The sequence below is a fragment of the Harpia harpyja genome, chromosome 18 (assembly GCF_026419915.1).
Source record: "Harpia harpyja isolate bHarHar1 chromosome 18, bHarHar1 primary haplotype, whole genome shotgun sequence".
In the NCBI taxonomy this organism is placed as follows: Eukaryota; Metazoa; Chordata; class Aves; order Accipitriformes; family Accipitridae; genus Harpia; species Harpia harpyja.
The window spans coordinates 4,347,168-4,364,253 of record NC_068957.1 but is presented as its reverse complement, the minus strand read 5'-3'; the positions used below and the strand labels follow the sequence as shown (position 1 = coordinate 4,364,253).

The 17,086-nt window shown below is 40.9% G+C and overlaps 1 protein-coding gene across 3 annotated transcripts in view; it reads right to left on the bottom strand.

Moving 5' to 3' along the window:
- Positions 1 to 799: 799 nt before the first annotated feature.
- Positions 800 to 17,086, bottom strand: part of CHRDL1 (chordin like 1) — a 45,332-nt gene continuing 29,045 nt past the window's right edge. For 2 of the 3 annotated variants that reach the window (XM_052813845.1, XM_052813842.1), the window contains exons 7-12: positions 13,456 to 13,523; positions 11,979 to 12,153; positions 8,442 to 8,636; positions 6,532 to 6,699; positions 5,293 to 5,382; positions 800 to 4,006 (exon numbers count right to left, since the gene is read on the bottom strand). In XM_052813845.1, the coding sequence (XP_052669805.1) occupies positions 3,876 to 4,006; positions 5,293 to 5,382; positions 6,532 to 6,699; positions 8,442 to 8,636; positions 11,979 to 12,153; positions 13,456 to 13,523 (827 nt within the window). In that variant the 3' untranslated portion in view covers positions 800 to 3,875. The remainder of the gene's footprint in view (positions 4,007 to 5,292; positions 5,383 to 6,531; positions 6,700 to 8,441; positions 8,637 to 11,978; positions 12,154 to 13,455; positions 13,524 to 17,086) is intronic. The other variant, XM_052813843.1, reaches the window with a different exon arrangement.

The window sequence follows — 17,086 nt, the reverse complement described above, 5'->3', positions numbered from 1 at the left end:
AGTTTGAGCATCCTGCTGATTGTTCTAATTTGTCTGTTTGCGTTATCCAGGTTGTGACAATTTCTATAGCTTTTCAATTTAGCTCAGATGAGTGCTAGTATAAGTTGGTTTGCAAAATTCTGCAGCAGACATTCCCGAGAGAAGACCCGAAACAATGAACTACTGCAGCACCGGGGACACAGCTGTCCTGCTGCAAGCCTTACGTGTCTGATTTTCAGATGTAGTGAGCATTCAGGGCTCAGCGTCAACCCTGTGGATGCTGAGTTACAGCAAGATTTTACTGCGTTGGTCTGAAACAGACTTAAATGGGAGCAACATTACCACCCGTATGGATTAAACACTGCAGCATATTGCAACAGTTAATTAACTGAAGCGAACTTGTCTGTGGAGGGCAACACAATCCTGCTGAGTTTACTGGGACTCCCATGAGTGCGCTCCACAGAGCTTCGCAGGCCCGGTTGTAAGTGACGTCACAACTGCTCATAACCTATGAATATCTCTTAAGTTTTTGATAAACTGGCATCTTAGGTGCACTGCTGAAGTCCATGTGGTTCAAGCTCATACTTGAAGTGTTAAGGATGCGGGTGAGTGCTGAAGCCTTACTTTGCACCCCGTCTAGCAGTCTAAGTCTTGAATCTGACTCTTCCATCGCTCTGTACCTGACTCCACAGCAGGCAGCCATGCACTGCACCCAGCCGGGCGCACGGGTTCAGGCTTTCTCTGAGGTGGCGACAGCAGGTCTGCAAACAGGGAACTGAAACCAGACATCCTGACCAAACAGCGTCATACACAAAACGTCTTGTTTTGTTATCAACTTCAGAGTTTATTAATTTATCAAACCAGGTCAAAGTGATACAACAAGTACATAAATAATACCATAACGGACATATGTCCCATGAAGAGAATGAAAAATATAACTGTGTATTTTGTTGTCTTAAGTGACCAGAAACTGGAAAAATGCAAGACTGCATTTTACTAAATGATGCTTATGGGGTTTTTTTTGCTTCTCTTAAAAAGTGTTTATTATAAAATAAATACACAATCTGGATTCCACCTGTCCTGTCACAAATACAAAAAGCAGGTTGCCTTCTTCTTAAAAAAAAAAATTACAAACGCTGTACACTTTCCACTTAGTCTTTTTCCACCAGCTACTGCTACAGACAGATGATGCCTGTGAGGTGAGAAATCAACTGCTGGTCTTCCCACCAGCTCGCTACAGTTCCTCAGAACCTCTTCCTTACAGTGCCTTCACCAAAGCAACGATAAGGTTAATTCGTGAGCTGTTAGATTTATAATACAATTTTGCACTTCTGCAGCACATTTCAACCCAGTAGGTGCCACGTGCAGTGGCTGTTGCTGATGCCAGACTGCTGCTTCTGCAGTCACGCGGCAGTAACCTCTGGTGCAGTGAGGTCTTAGGACCTCAGTTAGGATCCGCTACACCCCTTTCAAACACCAGGACAGGATTTATGGAGGCAGAGGCTACAGTCCCGTGGAAAGGTGGTGGGACAGTTCCCTTAGCTCTCCCTTTAATGAACAGTGATACAGGACTTCTAATGGCCGGGGGCTAATTAAGGCTGCGCTATGGCAGGGTATCTGTGCTACCAGGTGCCGGCGCGCAGGCGCTGGCAGCGGGGCGGCAGGCTCCCCTCTGAGGAGAGCCGAGGGGCTGCCCCGTGCCGGACACAGCCGGTTCCAGCCGGTTCCGGCCGGTTCCGGCCGGTTCCCCCAGCGCAGGGCACAGCCGAGCCCCTCGGCGAGGGGAAGGCGTGTTGAGGAAAGGGCAAGGCGGGCGGCGAGGGGTGAGGGACAACGCGTGAGGAACAGCCCTGCCACACCGAGGGCCGGGCAGGAGGAGGGGGGAGGCGCGCCAGGCCCCCGGCAGGGACGGCCCTGCGGCCGCGGAGGGGCCCCGGGGGATTTCCCTGCAGCCCAGGGAGGCTTGGAAAGAAACCCCCGTGGTTCTTACTGATACCAGGTGAGAGTATTTCGTTCTTGCAAATCCACACGGTTGCTGGAGGAGCTCCCTTTTTAGCGTGTTTTCCTGTTATGCAGTGGACCATGTTGAGCGCTTGGCAGGGAGGGAAGTATTGCTAAATATTATCTGCTCTCTGCCGAGGCCTAGGGACAACGGGGTGGTTATATGTAGGCAAGATTGCTAAGGACCTGAGATCACCCTATATGTATTCTCCTAATTCCCTTCAGCCTTTCTTTCACCTTCATGTCTGTTCTCCTCACTTGCTCCTCTTCGTTGAGAAGCCCTGCATTACACTCCTCCCGACGCTGCGGGCAGCACAGGCAGGACCGGGGCGGCACGAAGAAGCCTGGCCCTGAGGCCTGCATTGCAGAGGGAGGCTGCCAGGGTTTGCTGCTCAAGACAAGGATCCCCTCAGGATGGTGAAGCTCTGCCTGAAATGGGCTTTTGGCATTCAGCACTGAACTCTGCCCCACCTTCGTCGCTTTAGAAATGGGTACACCCTGGAGTGCTGTCGCTGGCAGAATGACAAACCTCAAAATCCTTGCTGTCAATGTTGATTTCACTCCCTGTGAAGACCCAGCCCCTGGCTCACACCATTTCCATAAAGCTTTGTTTCCTAGCGTGTGTTTGAACAGCAGTATTCCTGTCTGCTTGTGGAGTAGAAAATGGGAGCAAAAGCAGGCAGAGTCACTTGCTTCTTGGGATTTAATCCAACATTGCAGCCATGAGGCAGTGCAGTATTTTAGTGACTCTTCAGAGAAAACATTTTTTAAATTACACTTTTCTACAGATGAGAGCCACCTTTCTTAAACACACTGTAGACACGCTATACTAAATTTAACAGAATCTCTCAGATTTGTTTTTCACAAAGGTAACAGTTTCCACAGAACTGCTGTGTTCTAGAGGCCTGCTGTAGCTGTTTGGTGTTTGTCATGGGAGAGAGCTGTCCTTGAAGTGTGAGAATTGAGAGGTTACTCTCAGAAAAATGCAGAAGATTAGGTTTGTAACAAATTGGAAGAAATAAATTAAGCACTGTCACAACTCTTAAGGAGTTACTAATCAGGAGTTTTAACCCTCTAGGTGTTTTGAAAGTAGGGCAAGTACTTGACCACCTTCTGGCAGTCACTTTAGAAGGCAGTTTATCAGCCAAGACCATGTGTTAATAGGGCCCAGAAGAATGAAGTTATTAGGGCTGTGATAGGGAGCTAACACTTTACATTTTTTAGAGAAGTGGGTGGAGGAAACAGTGAAAACCACTTAAAAGCGAACATTTGCTCAAATTGCTACAAAAATACAGTGATTGCCACTAACACCTGCTGTTCAGTTTATGGACTCAGTTTGCTCAACTACAAGACATCATCCCAAAGGCAGGCTGCTTAGGAGTTTGTTAGTTTAAATCTGTTTTTTATGTCTCCAACACAAGTATTGTATCATTTGTATTTTTCCTCCACTACTAAAAAAAATCCATGAGTCATTTCAACACCAGAAATGGTATAAACTTAGCACAGGAAATAATGCTCTCCATAGCTCCTGCACATTTATTAGGTGTCCTTCTTTTCATTAGTTTGAATAACTTGCCAAATAATAATAATAAAAATGTTCTGTTTTCTCTTTGTAACTTGTAAAGAAATGCAACTCTGGGAAAGTACAGTCTCTCTTTCTCCTTCTCCCACCAGTAATACAGAGCCTCCTAGTCTTTTGGAGGAGATATTTGAACGGTTGACACAGACCACTACACATAAAGCAGCAAATTTGCTGTGCATGATGTGAATAATTACTGCATTATAGTTTTGGGTTTTAGGGCAACTGTTGACTTAAGCAAAATAAGCCTGCAGTCCAGCTGCAGATCCAAGTTTTCATAAGTTTTCTTGTGTTTCTCCCTCCAGTGCTGTCTCCCTTAACAGTGACCCTTTTCAGACTTTTCAAGGTACAAAACCTTTACCAAATCCTCGAGCTCAGTCCTGCACACTCTGTTTTCACACATTTGGCTGATCTGAGCTTCTCCCTCGCTAAATATTTTCCACTGGCCTGAAAACAAAAATACAAAGGAGACAGATACTGACTTAGAAAAGGGCATAGGGAACTTTGAAGACATTTACAAGCATTCTCTAGACCAACTGATTCACAATGGTCAAAGAGAGAATGTCCAATCCTCCCATGGAAAATATTCAGAGTATCTTACAATCACGTAACATATTCCATGCAAAATAACTTTGTTAAAAATAATAAACAAGGACCAGAATATTATTCCTTTCTTTAATTAAGTAGTAATGTAAGTTGACCCTATTTATTCAACCATTTATGACGTTGGATACTCTGCTTTATGACAGAGTGATGTAAAAATTTAACTCTAATGGCAAACCAAAGTATTTAAAAGTTGGGAAGCAACAAGTCTAAAAGTGTTTTACACACCGTGAACTGTGCCTACCTGTGAGTAACACCAACTGTGTTTGCTGGATATTAATATTTCTATACATTTTTGATAATGTTAATAGAAATGCCTGCTGTCCTGGTAACTAGAATACTGTATTACAAATAACAATGACAAACTTATGGAAGGCTGACAGCAAAAAATTAGGAAACTTTTTATATGAAAGGGTGTCCGCTTCTCACTAAGCCTGTATTATCAAGAATATATTGTTTGTGGGAAAAATACTTCCTTGCCTAATTAGAGACCTCAGAAAAAATGACAACTTGTAATGCAAAAGATCTGGGAACTAAAAATGTCTATACCTTAATTCAACTATCAAATTAAGTTTCATATCACAAGCTGGATGAAATACAAAAAAGAAATTGAATCAAGAGTGATAAAAGAATTACATGTCCTTTCAAAAGACAGATTTTAATAATGAAGATATTGTTAAGAACATAGGAAAGGCTTCTTTCAAATGTATGTGTATGTAGGAGAACTCCTTGAATCATCTCTGAATTTTTTCCCTTATGAATGACTTTCTAAAAAATTGGGGTAACTTGACATGTTAACTTAAATAAATCCAAGTTGTGCTGCTGTGCTGACATCAGCTGTTTTTCAGACTTACGGTAGTATGGGCAGAAAACAGCCTATCCTGTATTTTATCAAATTTTATCAAAATACAGGAGAATAAGACAGCATGCACATGAACTACTGTTATATGTAGCTATATTTTAAATTGCTGTATTTTGATTATTTAAACCTAAACTTCTAAAATATTGGAGCCATGTACTGGAGGAAAAATTAGTACATCTGTTTGACTGTGTTGAGTAAAAAAGAGTGGTTTTTCAAGGCTATGATTATATGAAGAAAAGAAATTTGAAGAGGTCAAAATTTTACTTACTAGGGGTTGTCCTTGTTATCTGCTTGAAGTAAGGAAGTTCTTCAAATTCTCTCTTGGACACTTTTTCAACATAGAAGTGACGCAGAATCCCTTCAGCAAAGAAATGAGAAGTGCGTGTTACTGGAAATGTAGCTATTGTTTTAAACCTGGGTTGCTGTCCTGCCTTTATGTAGAGTTACTGCCACATTGAGTCACCTTGTGAAATAATCTTTACCAACTACGTGGATTTTCAGCCCATTCTTTTTTATTCTGTCTGCCACCCCCGGTTTTTTGCTACTCCCCTTCTGTGGATATACAATTGCGGAGAGTTTATGAGGGGTGTGAGAATTAGCCAATTCTTTTCCAACATAGCTGAACCCTTCCTTAGAATGAGTAAATGTAAGACTATAACAGAAGCCCAAATCCCAGTGTCTTGGAGAAAAACAGTATCATTTTGCAGTCAGATACCATTTTGCCTGTCATGAGCTAGCAGGTAACATCACGGTCAAATCATCACAAGGCTTTGTGGCTTCCTGAACACACACGGTAGCTATTCACTGTCCGATCGTCTGTGACTTCCTTTCTGCTCAGACTTTGAGCTTTGTGCTTTAAAGTGCATTCTAGACATGCATCATTTCTCTGTAAAGGGCTGCACTATATGAGGGTTTCCTATGACGATCACCTGCTTTTTGCTTAAAGTAGATTAAGTAGATAGGATTTTTAGGAGGCTGGAGATAATTTTTATTATACTAAAAGTTCAGGATTTGCAGAAGTGCTTGGGCTTCTGAATGCTTTTCTATTTTTTTCTATTTTTACTAGTTAGTCTGGTAAAAGATACTGTTTCCATCCTTAACACATTTTTTGCCGGTATGCTAGACCGTCATGGGTGTAGCACCACTAAGGCAGACAGGGCAGACTGATTTCAATGGAAAGCTTTTTGGTCCATCCTAAATAAGAACCTCCAGGCACTGCGTTCAAACCCTACTACGTATTTCTCTGCAATAAATTACACACGGTATTACTGACAACCTGTTTGTCATTGTGCTTTGGCTCACAATGAAGGGTAGGAGTTTAGAGAACTAGAGTTTTGTTTGTTATTAATGGTTTTTGTACAGCAAGACTTGAGTATGTTGGAAGTGTCTGTAATAGGGATATCCTAAATAGCCAGAAGAACAGCAGGCTCAAGATGCTTGGATTTGTAAATTGTCCTGGGATTTTAATGGAAGATGATACACTGTTTAAAGAACTTGCTCAACTCACCTTTTCTAATTGTCCACACATGTATTTCTATTTGAGGTGGCTTTTCAGTCTCTACTGCAATTTTTCTGATGGTTTCTCCTTCCTCTGTGAAAATGGATTCATAGACGGGAAATGTCTCTTTCCCACAGAAGTAATCTTTGCTGTCAAAGGTTTGACTTGGCACTTCTTCTGTTTAAAAAAAGCCCAAAACAAATACTACAGCTGTAATCAAGTCCTCCAGAACTTACTTGGCACCGGTAGCCGAGCAGGTTTAGTTTAAAAGTAGAATTTTTACTTGTATGGCCACTCAAATCCATCTCCAGCTAAGCCCCAGACATTTAATAGTGTTCTATTCTGCTAGGTTCTGACAGCCTGTCTATGGTGGCAAGGTAATATTCATATTTATAATCCAGTTTCATAAGGAAATGAGCTGTGTAAAACCATGTGGTCTGTGAGACTCCTCACAATTTTTGAACCTATTGTCCACTTTTCAAGCATATTTGAAATAATGGTAGCAGTCTCAGAGGTGATAAAATAAATAAATAAATGAAAATTGGTGGTTGGACAGAGTGAAGACACCCAAATCAATGCTTTGCTGAGGAAAAGGGCAGGTAGAACCTACAAGGTTTGCATTTTGGTTGGCAGCAGCCAGCTGGCCAGTGCAAGCCTGAGCTAGCCACAGTGCATGTTATCTCTTGCCCACCTCGTAAAGTTGTAGAGCATATAAGTAGAAATTGTAATTATTCTGTTGGTAATTGGATGTTGGACAAGAATGTAAGAGAGATGATGCAACTCAGAAACTCGGACTTCTGTTTGTGGAAAAAACCTAATAACTAATACATCTCCATACATACAAGACAGACTGCAAGAAGAGGTTCAGCTTTCTTAAAAATTGGCACATAGAATCTCAAAGAAAAAGACAGTAACTTTCTTTTTGCTATTAAATTTTCTATTGAAGCCCGTTAGCCAGCTGACTGTTCTCATCTCAAACAAGCCCAATAAAAGCTGTGGCTCTCTGATTCACAAGTATCCAAAAGGATGTAGATACACACCTCCTGCCTGCCTACTGCCACTGCATCGTCCTTTTTGCCAGTAAGCAAGGCTAGCAAGAGAAAATGGGAAGTGTGCTTTCTATGAAGGATTTCTATGTATGACTGAACAACTCATTTCCTCAGAGTATTTCTGCCCAATGCATCACCAAACAAACATAGAAATGGGCCATACAGATTAGAAAAGAAGTTTAAAGGCACAGAAGGGAACTGGACATTCCTTTACCCTTTATATCATATGCAACATGGCTGGTCATTTGGCAGACCATCAGCAGATTCATATTAGCAGATTTTTCACTAGTTGTAGGCATTGATTTTAGCCAGTAATGTCTACATAAGTTTAATCATTAGTGCAGCATAGAAACAATGCTAAATTTGTGATAAGTTAGTATTTATTTTAAGGATTAAGTTACATAACTGACACCAATCAATTTATAATCAGATTTTGAATCCTTCTGGTACACTTTAAAAAAGAGAAATGATACTATCTCCATGCAAATTTCACGAGTTAGAAAATGATTTGAAGGTTCTGTGGGCACTGGAGTGGGGGAAGGATGGGAGAGTCTTTTGACAGTAATGAGCTTTCTGTGTACTTTCTTTGGAAATGAGTGTCAGGAAGTCATGCTAACAGTAGAGAGAAAGGCAGTGACTGAGCAGAACATACGTGCCCCAAGCAGCAAGCACCCCCATTTGAGGAACAGCAGGGAAGAGCAGGGCTGGCCAGGCAGCTCCGCCTTTCTCACATGGAGACCTCTGCACACACATTAGAACAATGGGCACAGCTATTGCTATTTTCATTAGATCTTATTGTGACCAGAAGGTTTGAACCAAGCCCCTTAACATGCACAGCAAAAAGGTGGTCTGTGATCAACTTTGTTTTACCTGGACAGACTTTACAGCATTTTCCTTCTACTTTCTGAGGGTATTTGCAGGGATATTGTTCTGGACAATGAATTTTCTTACATTCTTGTTTGGTGATGTTGCAGGTGCACAACACGCACTCTACGATTCCAAAGGCCCGGAGATTAGGATGCCAAGATTCACCATGTGAGTACGTTTTGCCATTTGAAACACAAACTACAAAAGAAAAGAAAAGGAAGAAAAAGTACAACTGGAAAAGGTATGTTCATTGGCTACCTCTCTATGAATATTCATTGATTCATGCACATTTCTTTAAAGCGGTGTCTCTATGCATAATTTGTTAGTGTCTCTGGCCCATTTCTCTGCTTGTTAACTTTAACTTGGAGTTTCGCTACTTAAAATGAGCCTGAGCCTGCGATCACCCTTTTCTGAGCAGTTTTGCCTTGATTGCAACTCTGCTGACAGTGGTGTCCATCACTGTTTTGAGGAGAACAGTGAAGGTGGCCGAGTCAAGTATTTGACTAGCTCCTCTCCAGTGCACACATTTCAGTTGTGCATCATTAACCAGCTTATAAAACTCACTCCTCCTTCCCCTCCTAATCTCGGTCCACACACAGGACACAGCGTGCTACACTGGCTCTGCCTTCTAGAACTGAATCTGCAGATGACAGGATCATGACATTTGCTACTGAGTCATCTGCACAACTTTTCTTACCATTAGCTGAACATGGCTTTTGCAGCGAGAGCCGTGCTATCAGCAGGATGGATTAGTGCCACCTGAGCCTTTTATTGCTTTTGCATGAGAGTTCCTGCTACACAACACATAGAACAAAGCAAGGGAATGTTGCAAAATGAAGTTTAATGTCCTTTGTGGAAATATATATGTCTATAGGTATATAGAGACATTTGGCTTTTGGAATCACAAGGAAACATTAACATGAAAGGATGCATATGGGACTGAAATTTCATTCCAATAGCATCTAAGCACCTCAGAACATTTATTCATCAGTGCCCTTGGGAGACAGAGAAATACTGCTGACACAAGGAGAGTGGAAAAATCCATGCCTGGTGGAAGCCAGTTTGGGTCACCCGGCAGTTAATAGGAATTATATCACTTTACACCATGTCTGCATTTGTCCTATAAACCTTGCTTCTTTCTTTTTAAATATTTTATAAACACAAAGAAAAATGCAAACTAATCCTAACAAGGTGAAAGAAAGGGCACTGCCTGATTTCTAAAAGCAACTGAAGTGAAGCTGGGATATGTTGTAAATATTTCCAATTCTTCTAATATGCCATCATTTTTATTAATGCTTTTATTTGTAAAATATGTTCCTATTTTGCCTGTAACTTTCAAAAGCAATTTAATTTTTATCTGTAATCTGAAATTTACATCTAACTGGTAACAGATGTGACCAACTGGCTTATACTTTACTGAGTTACTGAGATTTATGGGGAGTCTTTTTTGTAATGTATTGTCTTTCATAGGGTTATGCTATCATTTGGTTTATAATTTGCTACTTTTTAACTCTTTCTTAAGACAGGTTTTTATTCTAGAGGTAGGAAACAGTTTTGTTTCTCAAATAAAAGCAAATAAAGTGTTATCTGTATGCTAAGAACATGGGAGAAAAAACTATAAATGACAAAACTGCTAAGTACTCAGCTGCTCAGCAGGCTTCTCACATGCTGAAATACTATATTATTAATTATATTTATGCTTATATGGAGTTTTTTTTACCAGCTAGAGTTCTCCAGATCCTTTATGGACATAAATATTTCATGATTTCTCCGTGACAGGGGAAGGGATAATACATGACATTGTGTAGATACATATTCTCTCTGTTTTAATGGTTTGTTTGGCACAGAACAGTTAAATAATTACTCTGAGGTAGCAGATGAAGCCTCCAGTAGAAGCCAAAATATGGCAAATAACTTCTAGTTCCCTGATGCCCTGTTTTTAGTGCTCTTCATATTTAGAATGATAAATCTGTATCCATGCAACTGCACAGTATTTGCATGTCAGGATAGTTGTTGTGTGTTTATCTTTTAACTTGCTTAAATGCATCTCAGGGGGCATGTGCATTAATTAATAAAACACTTGTTAACTGCACAAGAACAAAAGAAAATATATGGTCAGCATTCCTGTTTCCTTCATGGGGATCTCTCAGACACTCTCCAGGCAGTGAGTGTCTGAAGTTGCGGCAGTTACTATATACTGCATCCAGAAATATGCTATTCGTCTGTATGCTCTTTATTTGCTGAAACAAATCAGTTAGAAATTGCTTTGATGATGTCTTCATGTGTGAATTACATGTCAAAGATATTGCACTGCATGGAGATTCCTGCTCCTAGATTCAGCACAAAACACTGGCATGATCTGAATGTTTTTTCATGCTTGTTCAGGTGGATAATAAAGATCCTATGGCCAACATTCCTTCTGTTAGTTAATACCTTAAACGATTAGCTGGCTCTACTACAAGGGCTTTTAACTCTTTGTGGGTAGTTTCTAAGTGTATATGGACTGGCATTTGTGGATAGATGCCCTTCTGAACATGCGTTCTTACAGCTATTCCTTTTATGGCTTCTTAGGCCTGTTCCTGCAGACCTCTGTTCACTGAGGTACACCCACTGGGGGAATTGAGCATCCCACCCTTTTTATTGTACAAAACCTGCTGTCCCACTAACTGGAGAATTGATATTTTCCCTCTATTTTTGTTCTTCCTGTAATGCGGCAGGAATATGGCTTAGTCATGCTTGGATAAGGTTTGCCATATGGGCTCTAAGTTCTGCTGTCCCCATAATGTAATATGTCCTATATTATATTATCAGAAGGCACTAAAGGATTCTTAGAGTGAGATTCATTACCTTGGTTGACTTTGCCTCTTACAGCTCACGCATCCACTACAGGCTAATTGCCTGCTCTGCCTCTAGTATTAGTCGTGGAGGAGGAAAAGCACCCATTGCATCTCACTGTCTCAGACAACTAGCTTAAGGTGGGGGAAGTCATTATATTGTCTTTCTTAAGAATAATTTGCTAAGCTTTGGAGGCGGGAAACCTCTTGATACTATGGCAAGCTTTATGGTCTGAGATTTGTGGGGCAGTTTAAACATACGCTGTTTGCAGCTAGTGAAGTTACAAAATAGGAGAGACGGTGTAAAGAAAATAACCACGAACAATTTTCTACTGGACAAATCACTGTGTGAACAAGTTAGTGAATCTAAAGGCATCGTGGTCTCCTTTACTGCACAAAGCGCTCACTTCCCTGGTAACCACTGCATAAGTTCTCAGAATGACATAGCACAATCCCACAAAGTAATTCAGAGAGCAACATGATAGTGTGGTGCCTTTCCAGAGTGAAACGCACTGTTGCATGTGTAGACACAACTGATCTCAGTCAAGAGCTGATTTTGTATCCTTAATAGTTTATTGCTTTTTGTCTCCCTGATTTGCATTGGGTCTCTTGATACCAGTGTGAATTTCCAAGATTCTGCTGCCTATGTTGAGAATGTGATTGATTCCTGACCCAGAGTAATACTATAAGAAGTACTTGTCTTTACCTCGTCCGTGCTTGTGCTTGTTGTTGATGACGATTTGTACTATTGTTCCTGAAGCTTGCTGGGGATCCGGTAGGACTCCCCGGTTACTCCTGGCATTGGGAAATCGTGGAATGTTGACTACCTGCCTCGCAGAGCTGGGTGACAGGTCATAGTGGGAGCGATGGTATGAGTGTCTCTGGAGACAGAAAGAGAGCAGGAAAGTGAATGTCTCATTCCAATGAACATGGGGAAAGACGCTGTACTAGAAGCTTAACACAGGCAACGAGAGTGTTGCCACTATCATCAAACATTATTAAATGCAATGAATGGCACCATACTAAATAAAGGCCATTCAGGTTTTGCAGATAGTTAACGTGGTAATGAAGTCATCTACACATATGCAGTTGTAACTCATCTCACCAGACATATATGTCAGTGTAGGTGTCTTTATCTAAGTCGGTCATCTGAAGTCTCTAATCAAGTCAAAGGACAGAGAGGCAATTTTAGAACCTGACCTGTTGTGGATCTCTGTATCATGAGGAGATGAATCACAACCTAGAAGGGCCTATTTTGCTCCATGTATTAAAAATGGTGTTCAGAGCTAGATATCTACTTTACTGTTGTCTACTCTACTTTAAGGTTAGGTGAGAAGAATTGTAAGCCTGTCTAGTTTTCCTCATCAAAATTGCTTTCTACTAGGGCATCAGTGGCAGACCATGTCCAGAACGACTGCCCAGCTTTGTGTTTGCTTGCAGCTTTAAACTCTCATGCAAGGCCAGGGTTAGCTTTGCACAGACTGAGCAGAACCATACTAAAATCTGTGTTACAGACCAGGAGGTCTCATTTTATTTGCAAAGGAAAGTGGTGGTGGTAGTAGTAGTAGTAATACTAGTGTGCAGCGGGTTTTCTAGGGCAAAAACACTGGTTGTTTTCAGAGAATTATCTTCCAAAATACCCATGGGCATGAAGGAGTAGTGTATATTACAGCAGTTATTTTATAAGTCAAGATTCTTCTCACTGATCCAAAGACCTGTTGGTTCATGTATTTAGGTAGTGCACCTAATGCTTAAAAGCTCTTCATATTCTCTCCAAATGCTGTTATAAAAATAATCTCTTGAGGAGTAAGTTGTTAATGGATACTCTTAGCCCCAGAGACAGTGAATCCCCTAAAGTAAATATATACATGTGTATATGTCAACTGGGAAGTAAGTGTTTGCAATTATAATTTAAAAGTGATGCTTGCATAGCAAACAAAGACCAAATCCAGAGCCCACAGGAGCTCATGGGAGTTTATAATTCGGCGTTATTCATGAATTCAGGTTGAGTTTATTAAGGGGTTTGCAGAAGTGGAAGAAACCTATTTTGGGTAGATTCACAGAACCCAGGATGAAGCAATAGATATTCAGACCTGTTATCATCCTTTTCTCATTTTTCCCCAATATGCTGACATGCACAGAACAGCAGGAAACTATGTCTTTAAATTGTAGGTCACACTTACGGCTTCCCTGTTGGCTGGCTGCCGGAAGATATCTCCGTCGGAATGTTCCCATGATAATTCTCCATCTCCTGTACATGAAGCAGAGCAGTATCAGTTAGGGGAGTAATTGTGCAACACCTTGGGAGATACGTAAAGGAAAAGTCTCATCCAGCTTTACAGCTAAATTTAGGGTGGAGGTTGCATCAGTGTGTAGAAGTGTCAGTCTGTAGTCTGAATTTATTGTACTAGATTCTACAGAGACCAAAAGGAATATCCCTTCCCAAACACCATGCAAACTCAGGATGAAGATTCACTATCAGATTTATGCATCTTAACAATACGCTATGGGCAAGGTAATTTCCAGCAACCATTTGCTGTGTGATCTCAGGCAAAGGTGAGGAGACATGACTTAGCTTAGCTCACAGAGAAAGGCTAAATTGTGTGACCTTATATCTGCTGTGGGCTGAGGGAACCCACAAGCACAATTACTGTTGCTCAACTGACATGTAACTTGACTGAGAATTGAATCCTGAAGTGTAGCCATTAATAAATAACATTGTATTATATATATCAAGAAAAAGTAAGCCATATTTTTTCCTGCAAATTTCCTGTCCCCATATGTATATGGTTGTTTTTTCCCTCTTATTTATGCTTCATTTAATAAAAATTGCTAAGCCACAATTCACCCCCAGGTATGATTACAAACTGGGGAGGTGCTTTCACCTGTGTGTCAAAGGTAGACTGTTTCATAAGTAGAAGTGATGGCCATGCTCAGTGCCTGACTCATTAGACACAAAACAGCAACTCTTCCAGGAAGCCAGGCACATGCAATGAGTTACGGCAGGATGTAGGAGAAGTTGGCCCACTAAGACTGGATCCCATCTAACCTCATAGGATCCTATGTTTGCATGTAGAGAGTATAAAATGTTCAGCACTGCTTTTTTGAATCAGGCCAATAAAAGTACTACAGAATAAGGCTCATAGCACTAAGGACACTCATAACAAAGAAAGGACATTCTGACTTGTCTTTTAAAAGAGAAAAGGTTCTGCTAGAGCACTTGTGATTTGTGATGCAGAAGTAATGAATGCTTTTAAGAGTCAGTGTGAGGGACTTGTGGAGCCAAACGTGATTCATGGAAAGGAAGGTTGGAAAGAAAAAGAAACCCTCAGTTTCTGTTCAGGAGTAGTGTCCAGCTGTTTTCTTTGTAAAGACAACTTCATAAATACAAACATAACTAAGCATAAGCTGTGGTGGAAATTATAGCAGGGAAAAATGAGTTCAGGCTAGAGAGAGAATGTGGCTTTAAGAAGTTTTTAGAGATGTATTTAGAGGTGTTCCTTGATAAGACAAGCCACGGAACTTGAACTGATACCTGATTCTTGGAAATCTTGTACAAGAACAGGAGAAATCATTTAGTGTGGAGCTGAGCTTGGAATTTATCCCAGCCTTGGAATTCAGATGCAGGTACAGATAAGACTGCTTTGCTAGTGGCTCAAAGCCTAGCTCTAGATGCGCCAAGCATTACACTGGAATGCAGAGCAGTACCACCACATCAGGAGCCTTACATTAATGGCACAGATCATGGGCTTGGGTCCTCAAAGCAGGATAGCTGCTGCAGCAGTAGTAGTGTGTGATATTGGCTTGGGAAAGTCATGGTGCTGATGCAGGTATGCCTCCAGTTCTGCAGTTAACTCATCCAGATTTAACTCAGTCAGATTCATCATGGATCCACTACCTTAGTGCATACCATGTATTAGCATTTTATCCTCTCTGCAGTTTATGAGAACTTTCCCTTTAAGGGGAAGTTGGATCCTGACATAAATCAGCATCTGAACCATAGCGCTTGGAGCCTTCTCTAGTCAGTAGTAGAGGAATGAATAGGAAAATCAGCAAATTTTAATGTATTATGTTAATACATTTGGCCATGCAGGAAGCAGAAACTGACTCTCAGTTTCCTCCCCATAGGCTGTGCTATATCTTGATGCAAACATTTTGTTTAGGTTTGCATTTCATAAGAATCACAGAGGGGAGATAAAACAGCTTATGCCATATTGAAAAGGACAAAGTTGATTATGAGATAAATGATCACTTTAACATTTTAAAATAAGAGCAATAGACAGTAGAATACATTAAAAAACCCCTGCATCAGTGGAGGTCGTCTCTACTGCATAATCCAATTTAATCTCACCTCTCATATGGCAATTCTAATGAACTTGGTTCTCATTAGTGACTCTCTCTGGCTGAAGTGACTGATTTCTCCAGTATAAGGCTAGTTTACAGCATAGCTATGTCTGATACTTCATACTTTGAAAGTCAGTTTGATTTTTGTAACTGGAAGAGGTTGGTTTCAAATACAGCTCAAATAACTATAAGGGCACAGATACCAGGAATCAGATGATTAGCAAGGATTTACTTTAATTAACTGTTAATGTATTAAATTTAAAACAGTATATCACTAAATTTCACTCTGGGAAGCCAGGACTATCACCTTGCGTGCTTGAGATCAGAAAGCTTCATAAGCAGTTCACCTGGCAAAATGTTTCAAGATTTATAAAGATACTGTGGAGTAACATGGCAGAGCAGCAAAGAATGAGGAACAATCTCCATGCAAAGGAGTACTGCATAGAGTTCCTCATCCTTGCTCTGACTGAGCTGATGTATTTAGGCAGCACACAGCATTGCCCTGCTGATAGATTAGTTCAGGTCCTACCTGGTGCCACACTTAAGTTAATTACCACTGCATCTCCTCAGGTTAAGTAGCTCAGACAGCTTGCTGCACTGACATGACTACACAGCTTCTATCCAGGAACTTGTTCCTTCAAAGTGTGCTGTACTATCCCTGCATCATGCTGCATTATTAAGCACTGATGCACTCTGAAGTACCCTCTTTTTGGCTCAGCCCCTTCACTGCTCAGAGCTTTTGGTCCAGCATGTGTACTGAGTAAACTCCTTAGGACAGGGGCTGTGGGACTATGCTAGTGTGTGTTTCACAACTGTAGCATCAGAGGCAAAATTATACAACCGACAATATAACACTCCTTATTTTTACTATGCAATAGTACTAAGTTCACGCAAGCAGCATCTCAAAAGGGTATAGCTGCACAAAGGTGCAAGCAGGAGAGTTTTTCAAACCAGCCTGGCATCACTGATCTCATTAAAGTGGTACTTCTGAAAACCACAGGTACCTTTAGGTGCTTATCTGCATCTTTGAGAACTGGCTACAGGTACTTAAATATCCTAGAAGTGGTGATTCAAATGCCACAATACTAATAGTGAGATAAAATACATTTAGAAATTTCCAGACATTTAGACAGGCATTTACGTTTAGACATTCAGAAAGGCTGGGAAGACTCCTACGGTTAAGTTCCCTGTGTGTACAAGATCTAAAATGCAATTGCTAGTAAAATACTGAAGTCACCCAAGTACAGATTGACACCTAATTTAAACTGGAGTAATAGGCCTTACCCTCTGAATTGAAATTCTTGTGTCTTGCATAATTTGAGCAGGTCTGGTAACCTGTCAGATAGAAGCTCCTCTTTTATTGCAAAGCTTTTCTACCCAGAGCAATGGTAGCTATTTCAATACATCATTTGGAGCCTTGATTTACCTTGTTACGGGGATGCAACTTTATCATCAGTGCACTCTCTCCTT